The sequence below is a fragment of the Mesoplodon densirostris genome, chromosome 6 (genome assembly GCF_025265405.1).
Source record: "Mesoplodon densirostris isolate mMesDen1 chromosome 6, mMesDen1 primary haplotype, whole genome shotgun sequence".
In the NCBI taxonomy this organism is placed as follows: domain Eukaryota; kingdom Metazoa; phylum Chordata; class Mammalia; order Artiodactyla; family Ziphiidae; genus Mesoplodon; species Mesoplodon densirostris.
The window spans coordinates 126326512-126349698 of record NC_082666.1 but is presented as its reverse complement, the minus strand read 5'-3'; the positions used below and the strand labels follow the sequence as shown (position 1 = coordinate 126349698).

The following is a 23187-nucleotide window of genomic DNA, read 5'->3' as shown; positions in this document are numbered from 1 at the left end:
GAGCAGTTCCCTTGTTGTTGAGGTCAAAAGACATGATGTGGGTGGGTCCTCCAAAGGGACCACGCTGAGCTCAGGGTCCTCTCCCCATCTGCTTCTTCTCTGGGTCAGTTCCTAAGCGAAGTGCGGAAACAGTGCTCTGGAAAGTCAACATCCAGCTGATCGAGTGGGAAACATGCTTCCACACGATGCCTCTGCTCACCAAGGGCATGCTGTGCACCAGGGATCTTCAAGGTGGGAAGGACACCTGCCAGGTAACATAGCTTCTCCATGGCCTGGAGAGGGGCTGCCCCAGAAAGCTGGCCAACAGTGCCGGGCTACCTGGCTGCCCTCTTTCTCCTCTGGATAGGAAGTGGATTAAAACAACAGAAACGTGTTCTTTCCCAGAGGCCAGAAGTCCAAAATCAAGGCATCGGCAGGGCTATGCTCCCTCTGGAGGGTCTAGGGGAGGATCCTTCCTTGCCTTTTCCGGCTTCTGGTGGTTGCGGGCAACCCTGGGCATTCCTGAGCCTGTAGGTGCAGCCCTCCGATCTGTGCCTCCATCTTCACAGGCCTCTCCCCCTGTATGTGTGTGTCTCCTCTGTTTTCTCTTCTTATAGGAATACCAGTTATTGGAGTAGGGCCCATGCTAGTCCCGTAGGACTTCATCTTAATGGAACTAATTACATCTGCACAGATCGTATTTCCAAGTAAGGTCAAATTCTGAGGTTCCAGGTGGACATGAATTGGGGAGGGATGCTCTGTAACCAAAGGCAGGCTGTGCAGGCCAGCGGTTAGGGCTGCAGTCTCCCTTAGCTTCCCTCCCAGCTCCTCTCCTCACTGCCTGGAGTCCCCTCTGTGCCTGTGCCTTTTCAGATTTCCCCGTCTGTAAAATGGGACTACTAAGAGTCCTCTTAGGACTGCTGTGAAGATAAAATGAGTCAATGCACAAAAGCATTTAGAGGAGCATAGTGCAGAGGAGGGTCATGGTAAACACTACGGATACTGTTTTCTCCATCATCATCTCTTACATCTGTTCCATGCTCAAGAGCATACAAACTGCTTCCACAAATACATCAAACTAGCTCTAGGAAGTAGGCCTATTTTAGATGGGAAAAGGAGGACCAGGAAAGTCGACAGCCTTGCAGAAGACACACCAGCAAGGTAAATACAGACACCGAGTTCCAACCAAGGCACGCTGACTTCAGGGGTGAGAGCCATCTTTTGGGTTCCAATAGAAACCAGGCTCCAAATCCAGCAGCCCAGCACGGCCCCGCCCAGATGTGCCTGGCTCATCAACCTCAAAAATGGGGGGAGCTGACAGTGAGTACAGGCTTGCTATATATTAGGGCCAGGCATAGTGCTTTCGAGGTGTCATTTGCTTACCTTCACACTGTGGTCCTGCAGGAGAGGTACAATCATCACCAGCACAGAAACGAGCCTCAAAACGCTGAAGAAAAATTTCACATTCTCTCAACTAAGTATTCACCCTGGGATCTGAACCAAGGTCGGTTTGGCTCCAGAAATTTAAATTCTTAACTGTACATCTTTCACATAGATCCCCTCATCCCTAGAGAAGCGAGTGTAATTCTTCATTTTAAAGAAAGGTCATGGGAATTTCCAATGACTTCAAAGAACTGGATGAAGGACAGTTTGGTTCAAAGGAAGCTGATGGGCACAGCAATTTGCTCATGATAACAATCTGGTTTAGAAAAACCAAATAAACCCATATCCTATTTGGGGGGCATTGTTGTTTGCTTTGGATTTGTGGCATATCATTATCATATCATATCATTCTTTCTGACTCTTCTATGTGTTACCTAATATTTTCAAAAATAGATCTTTGTAAGCTGTGAGACACTATGTACCGCCTGATCCTATTTCTGTACAATAATAATGACGTGTACGTATTTGCATACATGAGGATGTGGAAAGTTACATTTGGCTAAAGAGTTGCCTCTGCATGGTTGAGATTAGAAATGTGGTTTATTTCACTTCTTTATTTCAGTACACAGTAAAGAAAATTCCAGGGGTATAGAGGGGTGTACAGTGAAGAGGAAGTTTACCTCTTATAATTGTTCTCCTGTTCACTCCCCAGAGAAACAATGTTAACTGTATCTTACCTGAAAATTCTTCTTATACACAATCGTGTCTGTGTGCTTATATATAAATTTACTTATATAATTATGGGTATTCTTCATGTTCTTTTCCCATACCCCAGTTTTCTGATTTTTTGATGAAGATACATTCTTCTTCTTTTTTTTTTGAAGATACATTATTCTTTAATAGAAAATTTTAAATGGTCCAAAAGGTTTGGGTGTATGAAAGGTAGTGTATTCCTTCATTTTCATGTCAATGACATCTGCGCCACCTGTGCTTATTTGGCAATCTCTTCCATGATGCTTTAAAGTTTGTAAATTGTTTAAAATTTGATGTTTTGAACCACAATCTAACATTTTGACACAATTTTTGTACTTTTTGCGTTCTGTATATACAGTCTGTATGTCTGCTGTCTTCAACCAATGACCTAGTATGAAGCATAATGGATTTGGGGTTTCAGTTTTTACTTTTTGCTATCGTGAACAGCACAAAAAGAGCAAAGTGAGGTCTTTCTGGAGAAACTGAAAGAATTCTGAAAAACAAAAAAGTGCTTAGAGGCAGAACGGATTAGAAAACCACTCCTTGGTATATCAGAATGAATGCATGTCACTGGATGATGATGATGATGATAGTGACGATGGATATTTGTTTTTTGACCAAATTGTCATTCATCACCATTGCTTTTGACCAAACTGTTTGCTCCCTTTTCTGACAGTCACAGAGCTGGGAGTATAGGCATGTTGTTGGGGAGCCGAATCAAAAGTAGAAACATCCACCCACCCTCCAGTGACACCATAAGTGCTTTGTGCCTCGTGCCAGCCGCCCACCCCTCAATGGGCTGTAAGAGCAACTTGCCACCTTCCCTTCCACTCCCAAACAACTCTTCTCTCCTAGGGTGACAGTGGGGGACCTCTGGTTTGCCAGAAAAAAACCAACACAAGCAAATGGTACCAGCTGGGCATTGTCAGCTGGGGAGTGGGCTGTGGCCGGAAGAAACTGCCTGGAGTATACACGAAGGTGTCTAGTTATCTGTCATGGATTGAGAAGGAGACCAAGCTGTCAAAAAGGCCCTACAAGCATGAACCGGACTCCGGGGACAGTTTGCTTCTATCACCCTGGGCCATCTTGTTACTGTATTTTGTGATGTTTCTATTATCCCCGTGATTAAACACTGCATTGCCTCGCAACCAAGTGCCCTTCTCAGTCTGTGGGGTAAGGTCAAGGGTGGGGTGCAGGTTGCAAGGAGGGATTCTCACACAAATAGCTGTGCCTGAAAGAATCATATACCTATAGGAGCACTTAATATATACCTGGGACCCACTCGAAGGCCTATGGTTCCCCTGGGACTCAGAGGCAGCTCACCAACTTCAGCTTGAGGCCTCTCCAAAGGTTTGGATGGAGCATCTTTCCACAGGGAGGGGTATGCCAAGGATCTCTGAAACAGAAGGCCTATTCTTTCCCTCTCTCACAAGCAGGCATCTTCCACAGCTTCTTTCATTCTCCATTTCTTTGGCTCCTGCAATGAGAAACATTCCGGCTCCTTGCTTCCCCTTCATTTGTAAGCTCATCCCTGAGACCTGCAGACTTGGTCTCTAGAAAGGTCCTTGTCCTTTACCTTCCTTTGCTTCTACCTGGTTCAGAGCCCCAGTACATGCTGCTTTGGGCTCTCAGAGACCATGAGTAACAATGCTGAGATTCAGGATCGGAAATCACTGATGTAGAAATGTCCTAGAGATGAGGTGGGAGAGAAACACACAGCTTGCTGGTTTCGTTGTTGTTGTTGTTATTGAGTTGTATGAGCTATTTGTATATTTTGGAAATTACGCCCTTGTCGGTCCAATCAAATTGGGCAGAAGACCTCAATAGATGTGTCTCCAAAGAAGACATACAGATGGCCAACAGGCACGTGAAATGATGCTCAACATCACTAATTCTTAGAGACATGCAAATCAAAACTACCATGAGGTATGACCTCACACCAGTCAGAATGGCCATCATTAAAAAGTTTACAAATAACAAATGCTGGAGAGGGTGTGGAGAAAAGCGAAGCCTCCCACACTGCTAGTGGGAATGTAAATTGATACAGCCACTATGGAAAACAGTATGGAGGTTCCTTAAAAAACTAAAAATAGAGCTACCATATGACCCTGCAATCCCACTACTGGGCATATGTCTGGAGAAATCTCTAATTCGAAAAGATGCATGCACCCCTATGTTCATAGCAGCACTATTCACAATAGCCAAGACATGGAAGCAACCTAAATGTCCATCAACTGATGAATGGATAAAGAAGATGTGGGGTGTGTGTGTGTGTATGTGTGTATATATATATATATATGTATATATATGTATAAATATTACTCAGCCATAAAAAAATGAAATAATACCATTTGCAACAGCATAGATGGACCTAGAGATTATCATACCAAGTGAAGTAAATCAGAAAGAGAAAGACAAATACCATATGATATGACTTATATGTGGAATCTAAAATATGACACAAATGAACTTATTTACAAAACAGAAACAGACTCACAGACCTAGAGAACAAACTTAATGGTTACCAAAGGGAAAGGGGGTGGGGGAGGGATAAATTAGAATAAAAATGTTCAATCCTATTAACATGTCCTCAGAAGACTCTGCATGGTCTGGCTCTTCCTACCCCTCTGAGGTACTTCTCCCCAATACCTTCCTCATTCACACTATTCCAGCCCCACTGGCCTTTCTGTTTCTCAAACACCACAAAATCTCCCCCCCCATCTTGGGCCATTTATACTTCCTGGTCCTTGTATTTGGAAAGCTTTTCCTTCAAGCAACCACAGTGGGGATGCTGACAGTGATTAGGGATAGCTACTCCACTTAAGTATTCTTGAGGTGTTTAGGGCACAGCAGAATTCCAAGAGGGAAAAGAAAGAAATGGGCTATATCCAGGGGGAACCATGTCTTACTTCTTAGTCCATCTCCTGCCCCCAGAGCTCTGCTCTCCTCTCCCAACTCCTGTGTCCCTTTCTCCTTTGCATCATTCAGATCATTCAGTTCTCAACGTACATGTCACCACCTTACGGACCTCACCGCTTCACCACCTCCCCTGACCAGCGTGGCTAACACAGCTCTGAGCACGACTCCACAGCACCCAGACACAACTTAACATCTTTCCCTAATCACCATCTTCCTATCATTTCTCAGGACCAGCAATTATCTTACTTATTCATGTGTTTACCTGTTTATTTATGTGTTTGAATGAATGAAAAAACACATGTTTATTCATGTGTTTACCTGTTTATACCTGTGTACTTTCCCCACCCTTGGTCTTGAATATAAAGACTCTTAAGGACAGGGATCCCATGTGTCTGCTGTCTAGAACGGCCCCTGATGTGACGGCTGTAATAGGCATGTTGAAAACAGCTATTATTACTGAAGTTGCAAGAAGCTAGAGGTGTACCTGTTTTCTAAAGATTTCAATCGGATTTCCCGTTTGGGGGAAAATGATTCGTAAGACTTTTTCCCTCGCAAGTTCTTTGAGAGCTCTAAAATGTATCTTACAATACTTAGAAATATCCTACCTAAACAAGTAAAAGAGAGGTGAGATATCAGACAGTTTGTATTATTAGACTGTAGACTTTTATTAGAACAAGCATTTCTCATAGCTGTGAGCAAAGTGTTAAAATTCATCAAGCTAACTCACATCTTTTCTCTGCCACGAGGAGGGCCGAAAAGAGAAAGCCCTTTACACACGTATAGGATCAGCTGAGCAAAGTATTTCAGTGAACGATTCATTGTGGCTATAAATGTTTGCAAATTTTAAGGCAGTGGAGGGCAGGAGGGCTTGTGAGGTGGGACAGGGCACAGGTAAAGGATGCCCTACCCCTCCGACCATCTCCCAGCTTGGTTCCCTAGCATCCGTGGCAGGCACCCAGGCACAAGAAGGGTGAACACGGATTATTCATTATTCTCATTCAGACACCAAATGATCCAAAAAATTTCCCAGCTCTCCTCCCACCATAACTTATTAGAAGATAAATTACATGTTATCAGCTTGCCACTGCACTTCATGTAAATTACACCTCAATAAACCAGACTTTTATGAATGCCTTTGTGCACTTCAAAAAGCACCTGATGTGAATGAACCACAAAAGAATTGCCCGATTTGCTGGAAGCATTTTTGCTGTGGCCTCAAGGGCTGAACATGTGGGGAGAAATTACTTTTTAATACCCAGCGGGCAGGACACTCCGGTGCCCCCGAGGCCACAGTACCCGTTGGGGATCTTGCTCAGGTACTGCTGGTGGTAATCCTCTGCGTAGTAGAAAGTCTGTCCCTCCCGGATGTCGGTGGTAATCAGGCCAAAGCCGTGCTCTGAAAGAACCTGTGGAGGGAAAAGCGCCATCAGGACCCGAAGCGCAGGGATCCTGGGAAGGAGGAGGGCCAGGAGGTCAGGATGGGAGGCGCAGACACGTGGCTGGGGCTGCGCAGTGGTCCTTGGGGCCCGGGCTTGGCCACTTCCCTGCTGGGTTATTCTGGGCAACCATCTCCCTTCGTGTGCCCCAGGGCGCTGGGGTCTGAAATCCGGGTTGGGTTTGGTTCTGACTGTAAGTTATGCTCTACCCTCTACACCACCTCTGCCCCCATGAGGGCCCTGGTTTGGGCCCTGTGGGTCTGTGTGAAGCCACCCTGTTTCCAGGGGAAGCAGCAGGGACGTGTGGCTCCCCGGCTGCCCTGGGGAGGCTGGGGCCCCTGAGGGGATGCGCGCCCGGCTGCGGTGAGAGGGGATGGCAGGGCAGGAGGGGGCGGGGAGGGTGCAGCAGCACCCAGTGCCGACCTCTCTGCCCCCTCACAGGCCGGACAGAGGACCCCCCTCGCCGGCTGTGGCTCTGGGCAGCAGGGACCCTGCCAGGATGCCCTGGAGGGCAGGGGCCACCTGGGGTCCGGGCTCTGCCGCTCCAGGCTGGAGCCTCTGGCGAGTGAGGGCAGGGGAGGACGTGGCCTGAGGGCCTGGTCGGCTCCTCACCGCCCTCTGTGACCCAGTTGAAGGCCTGGTGGCATCTGCTGCCAGGCAAGGAACACATGTAAACGCCAGTGGGGGAGGAGCGCGGAGCTATTTGGGGCAGGAGACGGATGAAGAACCAGTCATTGTTCCCCATGGATCTTAGCCCGTTTCCTTTCCCTTTTGGATTTCAGCTGTGCCCTATTTCTTTCCTGGTACAGGCTGCTCGGGGTATCTGAGCACAAGGCAGCAGAGACTCGACCCAGGTTCACTGATTCCATTTTGGACACGGCTGCGCGGCAGAGCCCCAACTTGTGTTTTCATGACGGAACTGACCAGGCTCTGACCGTCGTTGGCCCATTTAAGATGATGTCCTCAAATCGGCACAGCACAGGGAATCCAATTTAACACTCAGCACGAGTCACTGATTGTCCCTGTCACCTTCTTCCTAAATGTCCGCCCAGCCCTCTGAGCCAGAATGAGGCTGACTGAGGACCTGACGCCAGGCCGACCCAGGAAGGGTAAAGGAAGGATCCTGACTTAAGGCGGGCGGGTTGGACCCCGCAGCTCAGAGGCGGCCAGTTTCCTTACAAGGGTTAGAAAGGAGAATGGCGAGCCATTCTGACTTAAGTTTTGTCAGTTTTGTGTAAACGAGCAATTATCGAGGGTTTACCACATGCCACGCTCTGGGTTAACTTCAGCCTCACGGCAGCCGTCTCAAGGAAGTATTGATGCTATTGTTATCGTCCATATTTAAAGGTCTGTGTCCGATACTGCGTCTTGGCCCCTGACATCCTCGGCTCGCCCTGCTATTGCATTGGCTGCAAGCCGGGAAACCGCATTTCCGACATCCCACCGCCAGCCGCGCCCCGGTTTAGATCCCACCGATGGGAGGAGGGCACGTGACAGCTGGCGGGTACATCGAAGGAGAAGCTGTTATCGGCCAGGTGCAGCTGTGGGGATGGGCACGAGCACTGGCAGAGAGCAGACCTGGGGCTCTGACCCCTGTGCTGCGGGCAATCAAAGCCACCGCAATGAGTTCCAGCCACTTCTGTAACTTCTCGGCATCCTGAAACCCAGAGCTGCTGCTCCCTGACCTTCAGGTGGAGGTCCACCAGCCTTCAGGAGGCTGGCTCCACCAGCCTTTCAAATGATTCTGGAATCACCAAATTCCCTTTGTGAAACCCGCCCCGCTTAAAATATCTCCAACACTTTCTGTTTCTGTGATGAACCGCGATGAACGTGGCATTTAGTGCCAGGAATGTTTTCAGGAGCCAGAACCTGCGTGAGCACGAGGACCCGGGACTGGTTAACTGTCTGGTCAGACTTGGAGTCGGCAGTGACCTCCGCCCGGCTAGTCCTCCCCACTCGCCGCCCTCCTGCCTGCCCGCACCTGTCTCCCTCACAAATGGTCATCCTCCTGGTACAAACAAGGACGGCCTTCCCGAGGCCCTGGAGGCCGCAGCCGCCGTCTCCAGAAGCTTCTTTTCCCCGAGGCAGGGAGGCCGGTGCCAGTGGGCGCTATGCCCGGCTACCCTTCCCCTCTCACGCCAGCTCCGAGCGACCCCTGCCCACGACCACCCCAGGGCAGCATCCTTCCGGGAGCAGCGGGAAGGGAGGTGTGGGGAGGGGGCTGCAGTACCAGGCTCCACCACAAGGTGGCAGGAAAAACCGAGAATAAAAAGCGATGAAAACCCGCAGGAGACAGACCCGCACGCTGCCCTCTTGCACCTCCCATTAGGCTGGGATACTCTGGCCACGTCTGCTCTGCGGTGGACGTCGCCCCCGTGCACTGGGCCAGCAGCCTCCAGGCTGAGGCCTCACTGAGCACGGGGCTGTCCTCAACCTCGGTCTGAAACTGGGGAAAGGGGACAAAAGCGCCCCAAAGAAACTGGATGTAAAACAGAGGAAGTGGGAAAACGAAAACCCTAACTTGTCTCTATTTCCCTCCTTCCCAGAGCCCCGACCCTCTGCTTCCTCACTTGTATCCGGAGGGACACACACACACACACACACACACACACACACACAGCTGCTGGTAATAGCTCCTCCTTAAACCCCGATCCCTGGCAGAACCTGCCGGCCCTTCCCTCTTCCTGCTGGGTCCCACCCCACCTCAGCCTCCCGCCCTCCCTGTTCCCTAGCTCTTTCCTTTCCCTCTCTGTGTACTATTTTCTTGGGTCGTGTTGACCCCTACATATTTCCTGAACATTCCTTTCCCTTGCACACGACCTCCTTAGAATGTTCCCTCTTCTCTATGGCACGAACTCCTACCCCCCTCTCAGGACCCAGGTCCAATGTCCCCACCTGTATAAAACCTTTCCTGATTCATTAGGGCCGAAGTTACTCCATCTTCTAGGCTCCCACGACACTGCCACCCCTTATGGCGCTTGAGGCATCGCGTCGCAATTATCCACTTCCACTCCCCTCTGGCATTACACGTGCTGGACCGCGTGCTCCTTGACGGTGTGGACTGTCTTGTTTCTCTACCTCATCTCGGCGCTTAATGTATCAATATAAGGAACGAGTGAACGAGTCTTGGGGATCTCTTGGCGCTCCTCTTAACCTTGGGGTTTCCTCCTGGGTCCCTGCTGTGCCTCAAGCCAAAGCACCTCCTTGGGGACCTGGGAAGGAGCAGCGAGGAGGAGCTCGGGGACCAGGAAGCTGAGTCTGTCCGTCACTTTCCTTGTCACAGACTCTCGGCCAGTTCCCCAGGGCGGGTTTACTCTTTAGACCATGCGTTGCAGCAGCCGTGTCCGTGGAGAGAGGGCCAATCATCTTCCACAGAAGGATGGCCTCAGCACCACCTGCAGCTCCTGAAAAAGCCCTTTCACTCTTTGGGGGCGGGGGTGACTGAGGTGATGGGGGTGGTGGGCGATGAAGACCGGGTTATAGATGGTCCCCCTGGCCCCCAAAGTCCAGTGGTCAGTCTGGCCTCATGCCCAAGCTGTGCTGGTGCTGACGGGGGCACCTCAGTCTCCAGACCCTTCTCCTATAGCATCTCCATACGCCAGGTCCCCAATCAGTTACTGGGGCTGTCATAAGTAATCTGTGACTGATAGCAGCTATGTCGTTGTTTGTAACTTACTTTTCCTTCATGAATTAGGGCAGATGGAAGGCTACTCCGATCCATCCTCGCATCGTTTGCGCTCACCTGCCCACTCGCGTGGGAGGGAAGGGAGTGTCGGGAGAGCTAGAACATGTGTGGCCTCCCCCATCGTCCACAACAGGGACCACACCAATGACAGGCTATTCCTGCTTATAGAAATGATGAGTCACATCACCCACAGAGGTTCCTGGTATCTTATAAAAAGGAAGCTGTACCCATGAGAGTGGGCTGCCCATAGGAAAATCATGGCAGATAAAGAGTTGAAAGCAGCTGCAGCAAATGCTCTGGCCTCAAGCACAGCCAACCTCTCAGTATGAATCCCTGGGGGACCCCAGGCTAGTGGGCCCTGCCTCCAGACCGGGCTGACGTCACCCCAGGAGACTCTGTTCTCTTCCTTCAGACTCTACAGAGCCACCTTTGAAATGGAGTGCAGAGCGTGACGTCAAAGTGACCCCCCCCCCAGATGGCTCAAAGCCCCGTCAGATGCCCCCAGGAAACACCCTCTCTCGCTGGTCCAACCCCAGGGCCAGCTCATCCGTCGTCACTCCAGGATCCAGGGCTGTTCACCCACTGCCACTCAGAAAGGCAGCCCTGCACACCCGCTTGCCCTGCTCGGTTCCTCACCAGGACCAGCGCCCGAGGAAGAGCTGCTGGGCCTAACTGCCCCCCACTCCCAGCCCTCAGTTTTCTACCTTCCACTCTTGTTGACGCCAAAACAGTTATCTAGAGCTCCTTGTTTGTTGCATTTTTATTTTTTTTGCTGGTTTTTAAGAAGGAAGTAAGTGGGGTCTAACGTGACATAACGCACATCAGTGTGACACCTGGTTCAGGATCTCTTGTGGGCGGGGCACCTGGTGGAACTGATCAGATGCTTTTCTCACAGACTCTTACCTCACCCTTTTCTTAGATGGCCCCAGGAAGCCTCCTATGCCTTTATTCTCTTATCATTTTCTTCCCGGAAGCAGCTTTTCTATCTGTAAAATGGGCACAATACTTCCCTCAGTGTGCTATGATGAGAGTCCAAGACGGCGCAGAGCATCCTGGCCCATTCTGACTACGTGGAGGTCCTGACCTACTTTCCCACCAGTGCCCACCCTGGGGGAAAGGAGCCCAGCATCCTGCCCTCCTTAGGCAGGCCTCCATCTCCACCCGCAGGCACGCCCTGCTTTGACAGCTGCACAGCCCATCTCTGTGGAACAGGAAAAAGAGGTGGGGGGTCAATAAGCTGGGGAAGGGCTCCCAGCTCCCAAGGGGTGTCTCCAGCCCCAGCCTGTGGAGGAGGTGACCAGGCTGTTCCCTTACAGATGTTCTGCCAGCTGGAGCGTCCTGGGCCCAACCCACCCTTCCAGGGCTGCCAGCAGGAAGCCCTTCTTTTAATAAAATTAATGAACACGTGACCTTTCCGCTTATTGCAACCCGCTAACAAGCTCACTGTTAGCGTCGCTGAGATTCTCCAGGTGCCCAGGGATACACAGCGTATGGCGTGGAAACGACAGACTCTGAGGCCACACTGAATGTTGCCTGGAGGCCACAGCGGTGCAGGCCGTGCTGGAGCATCAACAGGTAGGGCGAGAAGTGTATCAAGGCAGAGAAGCATCCTCAATCCCAAGTCCTTGTGTTCGTCCTGAACCACAGTGTCTCCAAAGGGCTTCCGCAGGCACTGTAGTCCATGCGAGCCTTTCACTGACTGAAGAGGGGAGAATTATCCTCTTATTTCTCAGCGGAGGAGACCAAAGCGCAGGCAGAGAGGAGGCTTGTCCACAGCCACTCATCAATGATAGGACGAGACCCTGTCTCCTGACTCTTTCCAGCACTGCTACAAGACCACCGTGGCCAGATGAAGGAGCTACCCTCCCCTTAGAGAGGGACAAGTCCCTATTTCAAGATATCCAAAAGAGACCTAGACACTTATATTTGGATCATACTCTCCCCACCCTGCTCACATCCCTGGAACTCAAAACATGTGGGAAAATACACATAACTTCAAATTCTCCATCTTAACCATTTTCAGGTGTACAGTTCAGTAGTGTTTTGTACAGTCATGTTGCTGCGTGACTAGTCTCCAGAACTTTTTATCTTGCACAACTACAACCCTGTCCCCATCAAATAACAACTCCCCATTCCTCCCTCCCCACCATCCCTCATACCCACCGTTTTACTTTCTGTCTCTGTAAATCTGACTATTTTAGGTACTCATAAATGGAATCCTCCAGTGTTTGTCCTTTTGTGACTGGCTTCTTTCACTCAGCATAATGTCCTTGAGGTTCATCCATGTTGTAGCCTGTGTCAGAATTTCCTTCCTTTTCAAGGCTGAATAACATTCCGTTGTATGCATGCATCACATTTTGTTTACCCCTTCGTCCATCAATGGACACTGGGTTGCTTCTCATTGCTTTTTTTTTAGCTGTCAAATAACACAGCTTGCGGCATGACAAGCCCACCCATGACAGTTACACAGATCCTTCCTGGCTTGTTTTTATCAGTTGCCTCCTGTTTTGACGTTCATCTCCTCCAAGGAAGTGCAAAAGGAGTTCAACAGTAAAAAGACTTGCTGTAAACATGTGGTTCGGTTATTCTTTATCTTGTGCCACCTCAACTGATGCCACCTATCAATGACTGCATTGTAAAGATGGAGGGCCAATCAGAGAGCTCCTCTAAGGCCCCTTGATAGAGAGCTGGCCTTGCCTGCCTCCCATCCACTCAGAGGGATAAATGCCAACCCCCCCCCCCACCAAATACTGAATTCCACAAACTTTCCAAGTATCATCTGATTCCAAGTGATGGCAGAAGACCTACTTCAAGCGTCAGAAGCAGAGTTTGCATGTTAAATGCTAGGCTCCACATCGATTTTCTGATGGATGTCAGAGGAGGGGCTTGCAGGGCCCTCCAAAGGGGCAGACACAAGCTTAGGACGCCCTGTCTTTCATTTTCTCATTTCATCACGCTAGGAATCCTGTAGGGGTGGGGGAATAGTTATGCTGACTCCACCCACAAGGAAGCTCAAAGAGGTTAAGAATCACGCTCAAATTCATGTGCCTGGAGAGTTAGTGGTGGGTCGGGGGTAAGAATCCAGATCTGTCTGGCTCTGGATTTCATGCTCCTTCCCACATACATGCTGTCCCTGGAATTTGGAAATACAGGATGGGTGGGACCCCAGGGAGCTGGGTCTGCCCTGTCCTGCCGCACACGTGTCTGAGGTACAGAAGGTCAGTATGAACCCACCAGGAACCTTGAGCTGGAATTCTACAGAGCAGGACAGGGATGGGTGAGGGGGTGGCTCTAGAGACACGGGCACACGTGTGTGTACACACGTGTGTGGGCGAGGATGTATGTACACATTTGCATGTGAGTGTGTCCTCACACGTATGTGAATACAAGTGCACATGAGAATGCCAAGTGGTATACATTCAACCCCTATGTTAGATGGAGTGACCTATGGACACCTTCTCTTTTTAGAAAATATATCATCATAAAAAAGAAACCCCAATTTATGATAGCGGATGTTAACATCTTGGGGGGGCGGGTCATGGATTCCCTCGAGGATCTGATAAACACTGTGGACATTCTTCCCACATAAACTCACGATCAAATATTTGCTTATAATTTCAAAGTATCCTATGACCCTTTGGAGTCCACCCATGGGCCCTGTATTCAGAACCTCTGGACACAAAAAGTCATCATGGCAACTGCCCACCCCCCCGTTCTTAGGGCGCTGGACCATGCCGGCGGCATGTCCAATGGGCAATGAGCATTTTCAAGACAGTTTGAAGGCCCAATGAGAAATGGCTCTGTTGACAATGAGAAAGTCACCAGGAAGGGAGAAGGTACCTGATGAGTTCAAACCTCATCAGATGCATCTTTTTTAAAGCCTCATTAAGTCTGCTCCAAGCAAACCCCGTCTCCTCCACCCACCAAAAGAAATTAGCCTTACCTTAAGTGTTCGGTTTTTATGTAATTCTTTGTAAAGCGTAAGTGTGTTTCATTTTATTTTATGATCATTTTTTAAAGATATTTTAATGGTAAGAACTTAGTGTCCTAGAACTGAAATCCAGTTTATGATACTGAGCCCACAGGAAATTAGGGTTTGGTTTGGCTTTTTTTTTTTTTTCTTTTTTTTTTTTTTCTTTTTGCAGTATGTGGGCCTCTCACTGTTGTGGCCTCTCCCGTTGCGGAGCACAGGCTCCGGATGCGCAGGCCCAGCGGCCATGGCTCACGGGCCCAGCCGCTCCGCGGCATATGGGATCCTCCCAGACCGGGGCACGAACCCGTATCCCCTGCATCGGCAGGCGGACTCTTAACCATTTGCGCCACCAGGGAGGCCCTGGTTTGGCTTTTAACAGATCAACCGGAGACTGCTGCCCTGCAGGCCCACCAGCTCTCCTGTAGAGGAAAAGGCTCCGGCAGGACCCAAGAGACCCTGATGCTGGCCTGCACTCTGCCCTCTAGTGGCAGCAGGGAGCATATACAGGCACAGCCCCTCCTTGGCTCCTACTTTGCCCTTCTGAACTGAGGGCCCTTCAGTTCGTTCCAGATCTAACTCCATCGAATCCCGTGTTATGTTTCCATCCTGCGCGTGCGCGCGTGCACACACACACACACATACACACACCCCACACACACCCGTGCAGGTTTAATAAGCTCAGCCAATGCCAATGCCCAAGTCAGCAGTTTTATTCCATTGGCAGCTTCTGGCTGACCAGATTGCCATCAATCAAAACTTCGGAGAAAGGATATAAAGTGACTGGCATGGCTTTTAAATAAAACCAGTCGAAAGAAAAACAGCCTCTCTTCTGAGCTGAGCAGAGGCACGTGTGTTGGCAGCTCAGCCCCATGCAACTGCAGTGGCGTGGGGAGCAGGTTTGCCACTGCCCACAGGGATTCAGCTTCAGCCACAAGGAGGAGGTGGACAGGCTGCCCGCCTCCTGTACCAGGGAGGACCCTGGGACAGGGTCCTGGGACAACAGGAGCTCCAGGCTCTGGACCCACGGACACCGCCCCCTGCAACCCCTCAGTGGCTGTCAGCACTTGCAAGGGCAAGAAGGAGATCCTGGGACAGAGACGTGACACAGACAAGGAGGGTGCTCGATGGGGCTGAAGCTTTTATGAGGCCCAGTCAGAGCTGCACGGACCCTTCCCAGCTCCGTGAAACCATGGGAGGCACAGTAGACAGAGAGGTGACACAATTAGGTCTAATTTGGTCCATTTACCAAACCTGCTTATGCAAATGGTGGCCTCTGGCTGGCTGGATTCTGGCTTCTGAGAACAGCTGCAGCATCCTCGTGCTCTGTCCTTCCCCAGACTCTGCAGTCGTGTTGAGCTGTTCATGACTTTCATTATTTATTCCTCTGTGCCCCCTTGCCTGTGAGGTAAACCACAAGTGTCTGCTGACTGGCAAAGAAGTTTTTTTTTTTCTTGGTTTGCAGCACAAAATGATAGAGCTACGAGCCGAGTTCTGTCTCTGCAGAGAAGGGGACAGGGAAGGAGCTCGGTTTGGCCAGGAAGGATTCAAAGCTTTCCCCCTGGTCCTCAGCGTGTGGACGACAGGCCAGCAGCTTGTTAGAAATGCAAAATCTGGCCCCCTTCCCGGACCTACTGAATCAGGATCTGAGTTTTAAAACCGTCTCCAGGCGATCCATGTGCATGGATTTGAGAAACTGTGCCCTAGCAGACAAGCATGGCAGACTGCATTCATGGTCACCAACACCCCTTGCCCTCCCTCTTGATGTCAGGTTGCCCGTGTGACTTGCTCTGATCACCAGGATGTGGGAGGAAGGGACGGACGTCCTTCCTGGGAAGAAACTGTCTGGCGCCAGCATGAGCTTTGTACTTTCCCCCCTGCCACAGCAGCAGCATCGCTCCCAGCTGGCCCTGCTGCAAGGCGGTGACAACCTGCAGCGAGTCCCCGAACGGAATCCTTTATTTCCTCTGTTACAGACCCTGGTTTTCCCTGGTTCGGGGTGTGATGCTGAAAGACCCGGGAAGGCAGGCACTGCTCACGTGAGCCAGTCGTGCAACTTCCCCGCAAAGAAGTTTTTTTTTAACTCTCCAATTTGACTTAATTAACTCATTTCAGCAATCATGGTAGGGCATTTGCTAGGCGCCATGTACCGTGCTAGACATTAGGGACAGAGAGGTGAATAAGACAATCTCTAAAGCAGGAATAATGACGGGCATGCGAGCAATCACACCCTAAGTGACTACTAGGTACGTAGCAGGTGCTTGTGAGGCCAGACTGAGGAAGAAAAGTTCCCTGCGTTCAAGGAGTTTATGGTTTAGGCAGGGAGTCGGGTCACAGGATGAGGATGGGGTGGCCTGAGGGTGCGGAGTGGTGGCTGACGTAGCAAAACGGGAGCCACGCCCACAGGCTGGGGAGCGCAGAGGACCACCGTCCAACGTCAGGAGGTCGGAATTCTGCTGGAGGAGACAGGTCACACCTGCACGTGAAGGACAGGGAATGTGCTGGAACGCTGGAGGTGCAGACTCCACTGAGGCTGTGGAGGAACGGAAGACCAGTCCAGCCGGGAAGAGGGGTCCTGAAGGAGGTGGATGCTGATGTGGGAATCTTATGACGGTGGTTGTGAGGGCAGTGATGGGTCTGCTCCGAATACACGGCGGGAGGGGGTCAGGAGGCATAGTTGAGGGGCGCTGAAGGGCCTGGATGGGGAGCGGGGGAGAGCTGAAAGGGGCTCAGCTGAACAGCAGGAAGAGATGAAAGCAGATGCGGGGAGAGGCCTCTGGAGGCATCCAGTTTATGGCCTGTTTTTCTGTTTGCTCCCATTTAAGGGAACCGAGCTACACACTTTCTGTCCATCCACTGCCCTGTGATCACAGGGACACGTGGAAACACTCTACAGGATTAGAGGAAGCGCTTGAACCCAGGCAAAGCTGGCAGATGCCTCTCAGTTTCATCTGCTTGGCCACGGCCACGGCTTGAAGGCCAACTGAGCCAAGGTGGGGACGATATGACTTAGTTGTCATGCTTCACCTCCCCACACCTTACAAATGCCAAGCACCATTTCCTGGGGGCAAGAGGAACTGGGTCCTTCCTCACTTTCTACTGAGTGCCTTGAAAGGAGGAGCCCCGTGCCAGGCTGGGCTGGGCGGCAGCCCTGGCCTGGAAAGCAGGGAGGCTGAGCTGGGCACCCCAGCTGCAGGCCAGGGGCAGGGGTGCAGAGCTGTGCGGCTGAAACGTGCCACTGCCCATTTGCTCTGGCTTCTGCAGCGTCTCCTCCAGCCACGAGGTGACCAACATCAATCACATGTTCAAGGACCGCTGGTTTGCCTTGCCTTTGAGGTCTGCTGGTTTTGAAACGGAATTCAAGTGACTTTTCCTATACAAGTTTTCCTTTCATGGCTTTTAGTTTGACAGGAAATGGATCTCTCTCCCTCTCCCTCTCTCCTCTGAAAATATCTCTAAGGGGTTATAATCTGCTTTTTCATATCTGAAATCAATTAACGGCAACCTCTGTTTCTGTTATATCCTTAGCGTTTAGTATACAAAAGAATCCACTTGTCACTTTTCAAGGAAGCCAAGGACACTGGCTTTCACCTTGTGGATGAAATGCAGATTTCTTTAAAAGGAAAGATCCTTCATTCTGAAAGGTTGAATAGAAAAGAACTTAAAGCAAAAGGCCAGCTGCTTAAGTTTAGAACATTGAGTTCGGCAAGGCAAAGGAACTTTGTACCACCATCTCTCATTTACGTATGAGTTTCAGGGATTCAGAGCCACAGGAAAGAACATTTGTCCCAGTGTGAACTGCAGACAGTTCAGCCAACCATGCTGATTTGCTCAGGACCAGGGGCTTCTCAGGATGCGGGGCTGTCAGTGTTAAAACTAGGAAAGTCTGGGGTCGGTTGGGCTGGCTGGTCACCATAACTGTCAACTGGGTAAAGAGTTCCTGTCGATTACACCTCAAGCACTGGGCACCTTGTTTCAGCTGTCTGGGTCTGGGCCTCCATTTCCCCAACTGTAAAACGAGAGGATTAAACTAGGAGGTCACCCTTCTGTTACCCATGTTGTCTTTCTGAGCCATGTGTTCCAGAGCCTTTTCTAAACTGTGCTTCTTTTTTTCAGATAACTATTTTATTGAGATATAGTCCACATACCATAAAAGTCGGCCTTTTGAAGTTGACACTTCAGTGGTTTTTAGAACAGTCTCCGAGTTGTGACTATGGTTTTTCATTTCCACAGCTCAGGCTGGACAATTCCGGTTCCAGTGAACCTAACTTTGTTCTTTCTTCCACCAACTCAGCACCTCTAGTGATTTTGTTTCTGCTTAAGTTATTGTACCTTTGAATTTCTATTTAGTTATATTTAATTCTGCAATTTCTATTTAGTTCTCTTTTTAATATAATTTCTATCTCCTTATTGATATTCTTTATTTGGTGAGCAGTGTTCTCATATTTTCTTTCCTTTCATTCTTTAGTCATGGCTCCCTTTAGTTCTTTGAGTGTATTTACAATAGCTGATTTAAAGTCTTTGTCTAGTAAGTCTTACTTCCGTGTTTCTTTGTTTGTCCCATAATTTCTTCTTGAAAACTGGGCATCTTAAATAATATAGTGGTAACTGAAAATCAGACTACCCTCCCCCTCACTTGGTTGCTGCTGCTGCTGTTCATTTGTTCACTGACGTCTTGGACTAGTTCTGTAAAGTGTGTGCTCCCTTTCATGTGTGTCACTGGTATCTCTGCTGGGTCAGCTAATGATTGGGCACAGGGTTCCTTACCTGTCGGGAAGCAACGAGACTTCTACCCTTTGGCCCTCTGTGTGTTGGAGCAAACACAGCTTCAAGGCTACAGTGGTTTTTAACTCCGCCTTTTCTCTCTCTCTTTACTTGTGCGGGGCTTTTTTTTTTTTTTTTTTTTTTTTTTTTGGCTGCATGGCAGGGCTTGTGGGATCTTAGTTCACTGACCAGGGATTGAACCTGGGCCTAGCCATAACCCTAACCCTAACCCTGACCCGGGCCCCCGGAAGTGAAAGCACCAAGTCCTAACCACTGGACTGCCAGGGAATTCCCCTACCTGTGCAGGGCTTTGAGGTCAGCCAGAAGTGAGAGAGCAGGGCTTTCTCAGGTATATACATACTGCGGTCTGGCCAACCTTTCATCAACTGAAGGACATCTGGGTTGTTTCCAGTTTGGGGCTGTTATGAATAAAGCTGCCCTGAACATTCAGGTATCAGGTTTGTCTGAACTAAGTCTTAATTCTCTTAGGCAAAATCCTAGGAGTGGGACTGCTGGGGCATGTGACAAATGTACATTGAACTTGATAAGAAAGTTCCGGAGCGTTCTGCATTCCTACCAGCAATGTTTGAGAGTTCCTACTGCTTGACATCTTGTCGGCACCTGGTATTGCCATTATTTTTTAATTTAGCCCTTCTAACTGGTGTGTAGCAGTCTTTCAGTGTGGTTGTAATTGGCATTTCCCTAATGACTAATAATGCCAAGCATCTTTTAATGTTCTTATTTGCCTTCTGTACATCTTCTGTGGTGAACTGTCTGTTCAGATCCTTTACCCATTTTTAAATTGATTTACTTGTTGTTATTCTTGAGTTTTGAGAATATATAATTCAAAGTTGCATTTTGATTTCAAATGCACAACCCCTACCCTGAAACTCTACATTCCCCATGAGCACCTTGGCTCCACATCTGTAGCATATTGTTTCATATTTTATATTGTATATAATGTCTGTATCTCTCTCTCTCCACACACACACACACACACACACACACACACATAGCACCTTAAGCAATTTTCTTTTTCAATTTAGTTCAAGAAACATTCATTGTGTCCCTATGAAGGCACCATACAAGGTACCAGGGAACCAGAATTGACTAGCCTATGGCCCCAGAAATTGGTGAACTTTAGTTTTTAAGAAATGTGGTTTTAAGTTGGATTAAATTGAGAAATACATAAGAATGACTGCATGTAATATATCAGCTTTTTGTGTATAAAATTAATTATTTGTGGGCTTCCCTGGTGGCGCAGTGGTTGAGAGTCCGCCTGCCGATGCAGGGGATACGGGTTCGTGCCCCGGTCTGGTAAGATCCCACATGCCGTGGAGCGGCCAGGCCCGTGAGCCATGGCTGCTGAGCCTGCGCGTCCGGGGCCTGTGCTCCACTACGGGAGAGGCCACAACAGTGAGAGGCCCGCGTACCACAAAAAAAAAAAAAAAAATTATTTGTTCAGACAAACAGTTGAAACATATTTATTATGACGTTATAGAGGTCACTAATTCTCATTAGAAAATCCTTTCTTTATTTATAGTCAGAAGTATTCCTCATATAGTCCCTTGCCTAAAGTAGCATATATTGTGAAAGAATGCACTTTGCATTAAAAGATCTCTGCTGCAATTTTATTTTTTTTTAATTATTTATTATTATTTTTTTGCGGTACGCGGGCTTCTCACCGTTGTGGCCTCTCTCGTTGCGGAGCACAGGCTCTGGACGCGCAGGCTCAGCGGCCATGGCTCACGGGCCCAGCCGCTCCACGGCATGTGGGATCTTCCCGGACTGGGGCATGAACCCGTGTCCCCTGCATCGGCAGGCGGACTCTCAACCACTGCGCCACCAGGGAAGCCCTCTGCTGCAATTTTAAATGAACACTTCTGTATTCTGAGCTCACGAGATGTGATGTAAGCCAAGTCATGTTCTCTTCAAAGACAAAAGTACAGCAACTCTGCACATCTTAGCACACACCCTTTCCCTGCCGAGGAGTGGTGTCCACAGAGCAGTTCAGAAAAATGTTTCACATAATTGCAGTACAACTGTCTATCTGCAGAACCACTGGAAGAATCTTCTCGAACACAGAGAAAATTAACTTTCAACACTAACTTAAAAGGCAATTGTGATTTCTTAAAATCCTCTTACACTGAGTTTAAAAAATGAGACTTAGCAACTTTATTGTTTTTTTATTCACTGATTAAGACAATAAAAGTTGTGTTCATTTCAATATTAAGAAATTAAAACCTCCCTTGAGACTTCCTCTGCCCTGGAGTAGGTTACATCTGTCAACTGCAAACAGGCTGGCCAGCTTGCAAGCAGAAATTCTTCCTGGGGCTGCAATATGTATAACCTTGCACTGTATTGTCTAGGGCTAAGAATGAAATGATTGGAATTTTTTTATTATCAAAGGAAACTAAAAATAGGACTATGAAGTAAAATAAAATCTCTAAGAGAAAATGCATTTAAGATCTATTTTGCTTTAATGCTTTCAGTTCCAGCCTCACATGGTAGAGAATATATGATGATGCTAAATAAAGAAAGAAAAGAAGCTTTTGTTGGTTTCCTCTAAGGCTTAAAGCTGACACAGTGCCAGTCAATGGGAGGATGGCCCACAAAAGGCTGTTCCCTGTGATACTCTCAGTGTGCGGTCTAGGAGCTGTAGGTGATGAGCCTGCGCTGCTTCCTAGTGTCAACTGCATCTCAACTTCTAAGCAGGCATCACTGGAGGACTCTTGCCTCTTCATTTCTTCTAATTGCTAATACAATCACAAAGGAACAAATGACACCCGAGTGGAGATAAGACGGAGGGGTCTGGATTAATGAAGACTCTCTGTTCAGGTTGTTTAAGCTTCTTAGCAGTGAAGTACAGTCAGGGTTTTATTTTTTTGAAAGAAGAAAGGAAGGGAAAGAAGAAGGGAGAAAAGAAATGGGAACATAAAAAAGAAGGAACCTGAAATAGGCTATGGGTGTTCTTTGCCAAAGTATCATTTACACTTTCTTCAAGGCTCAGAACCAGTGGGAGAACTGGAACTGCCTCAAGAGAAGGTGGTAGGAACATAAGCTAATTATACAACTCCAATGTGGTAACGCCACCATATAACCGGCACGTCTTCCGGTGAGGGCGATCTGAGCCCATGTACCCTGGAGGTAAAGACAATAAAGACAACGGCGCTCTATAGTTAAAGCAGTACTTTGCATCCCCAAGCATCAAAACTTCCTTACAGTATCTCAGGGGTTCTCAAGTAGATCATGTTTGTATAGATGTCAGTGACAAGACGGGTCTGAATTCTATTCCTGGCTCTACCAAACCACGTGACCTTGAGGCCTGGCCATCTCTTCTGCAAAATGGCGATAAGTGACCTCTCTCCCAGTGCTTTTTGGAGGAAGAGATGAGATGACATATTCCATTCCAGCAGCCCTGCTCATACGGTGTTAGTTATTTTTTAAGATGTTATGATCTTTTTGAGCCCTTGGAATGTCCCACTGCGGGAAGTGGCAGGGATTACGCCCAGAGAAGGTCGGAAAACCAGAGCCTACTCACTGAAGCCTCATTTCATCCTTTCCTATTTCCCCAGACACACCCAACGAGTGACTTCATGTTTTACATGCCATGCAGATTCTCGGTACTTTGGAGGCAGCCTGGGGACCAGACTTCCCGCACCAGGGTACTGGGGGCTTGGTCCACACACGAGCACTGGACGTCGCAGCTGCACAGCCGTGCAGGACGCTGGCAGTGCCCCTGGGGGAGAACCTGGACACAGGCCTCGGGGGAATAATCTCTTTCCCTTTGATGTTCTCTGTGAAGAAATACCTTGACTGAAGTCGATTAAGACCCCAGTGAGAATCCCGTGTTTCTGGCAGGCAAGGAAGAGAATGTGTGTGTCGGGAGAGTAGCAGAGGTGAAGAGTAGCTGAGAGCTGACGTCCCTTGAGCCCGTACTCTGCGCCAGGCACCGCCCTGCGTGGACCACGTGACCATCCTCATGACAGCCCCTCGGACTCAGCACAGGGAGGTGGGGGGCCAGGATTCGAACCCAGGCAGACTGACCCCTGAGCCCCTGTTCTTAACCGCTCACTGTGGCTGCCTTTTACCTAAAACGTATTTCAGGTCCACTGACAATATACCTGGCCCACAGTGGAATATTCATATTATCTGTTTTCAACATGATGGAAGAAATTAACTTCATCTAGAAACCTGACTGTTTTTTATCGCATATCCCCCTTTGAATATCACTACAAGGATGTCAGTTAAGACTGGTCCGGGTTAATGATCCTGAGAACCTCCGTTTGGATACTTCT

General features: G+C 49.0%; 1 protein-coding gene across 2 annotated transcripts in view; it reads right to left on the bottom strand.

Annotated features, from left to right (window-relative positions):
- Positions 1-5691: 5691 nt before the first annotated feature.
- Positions 5692-23187, bottom strand: part of MSRA (methionine sulfoxide reductase A) — a 392996-nt gene continuing 375500 nt past the window's right edge. The window contains exon 6 of one of the 2 annotated variants that reach the window (XM_060102637.1): positions 5692-6440. In XM_060102637.1, the coding sequence (XP_059958620.1) occupies positions 6276-6440 (165 nt within the window). In that variant the 3' untranslated portion in view covers positions 5692-6275. Of the gene's footprint in view, positions 6441-15318; positions 15527-23187 lie in introns of those variants that run through there. The other variant, XM_060102638.1, reaches the window with a different exon arrangement.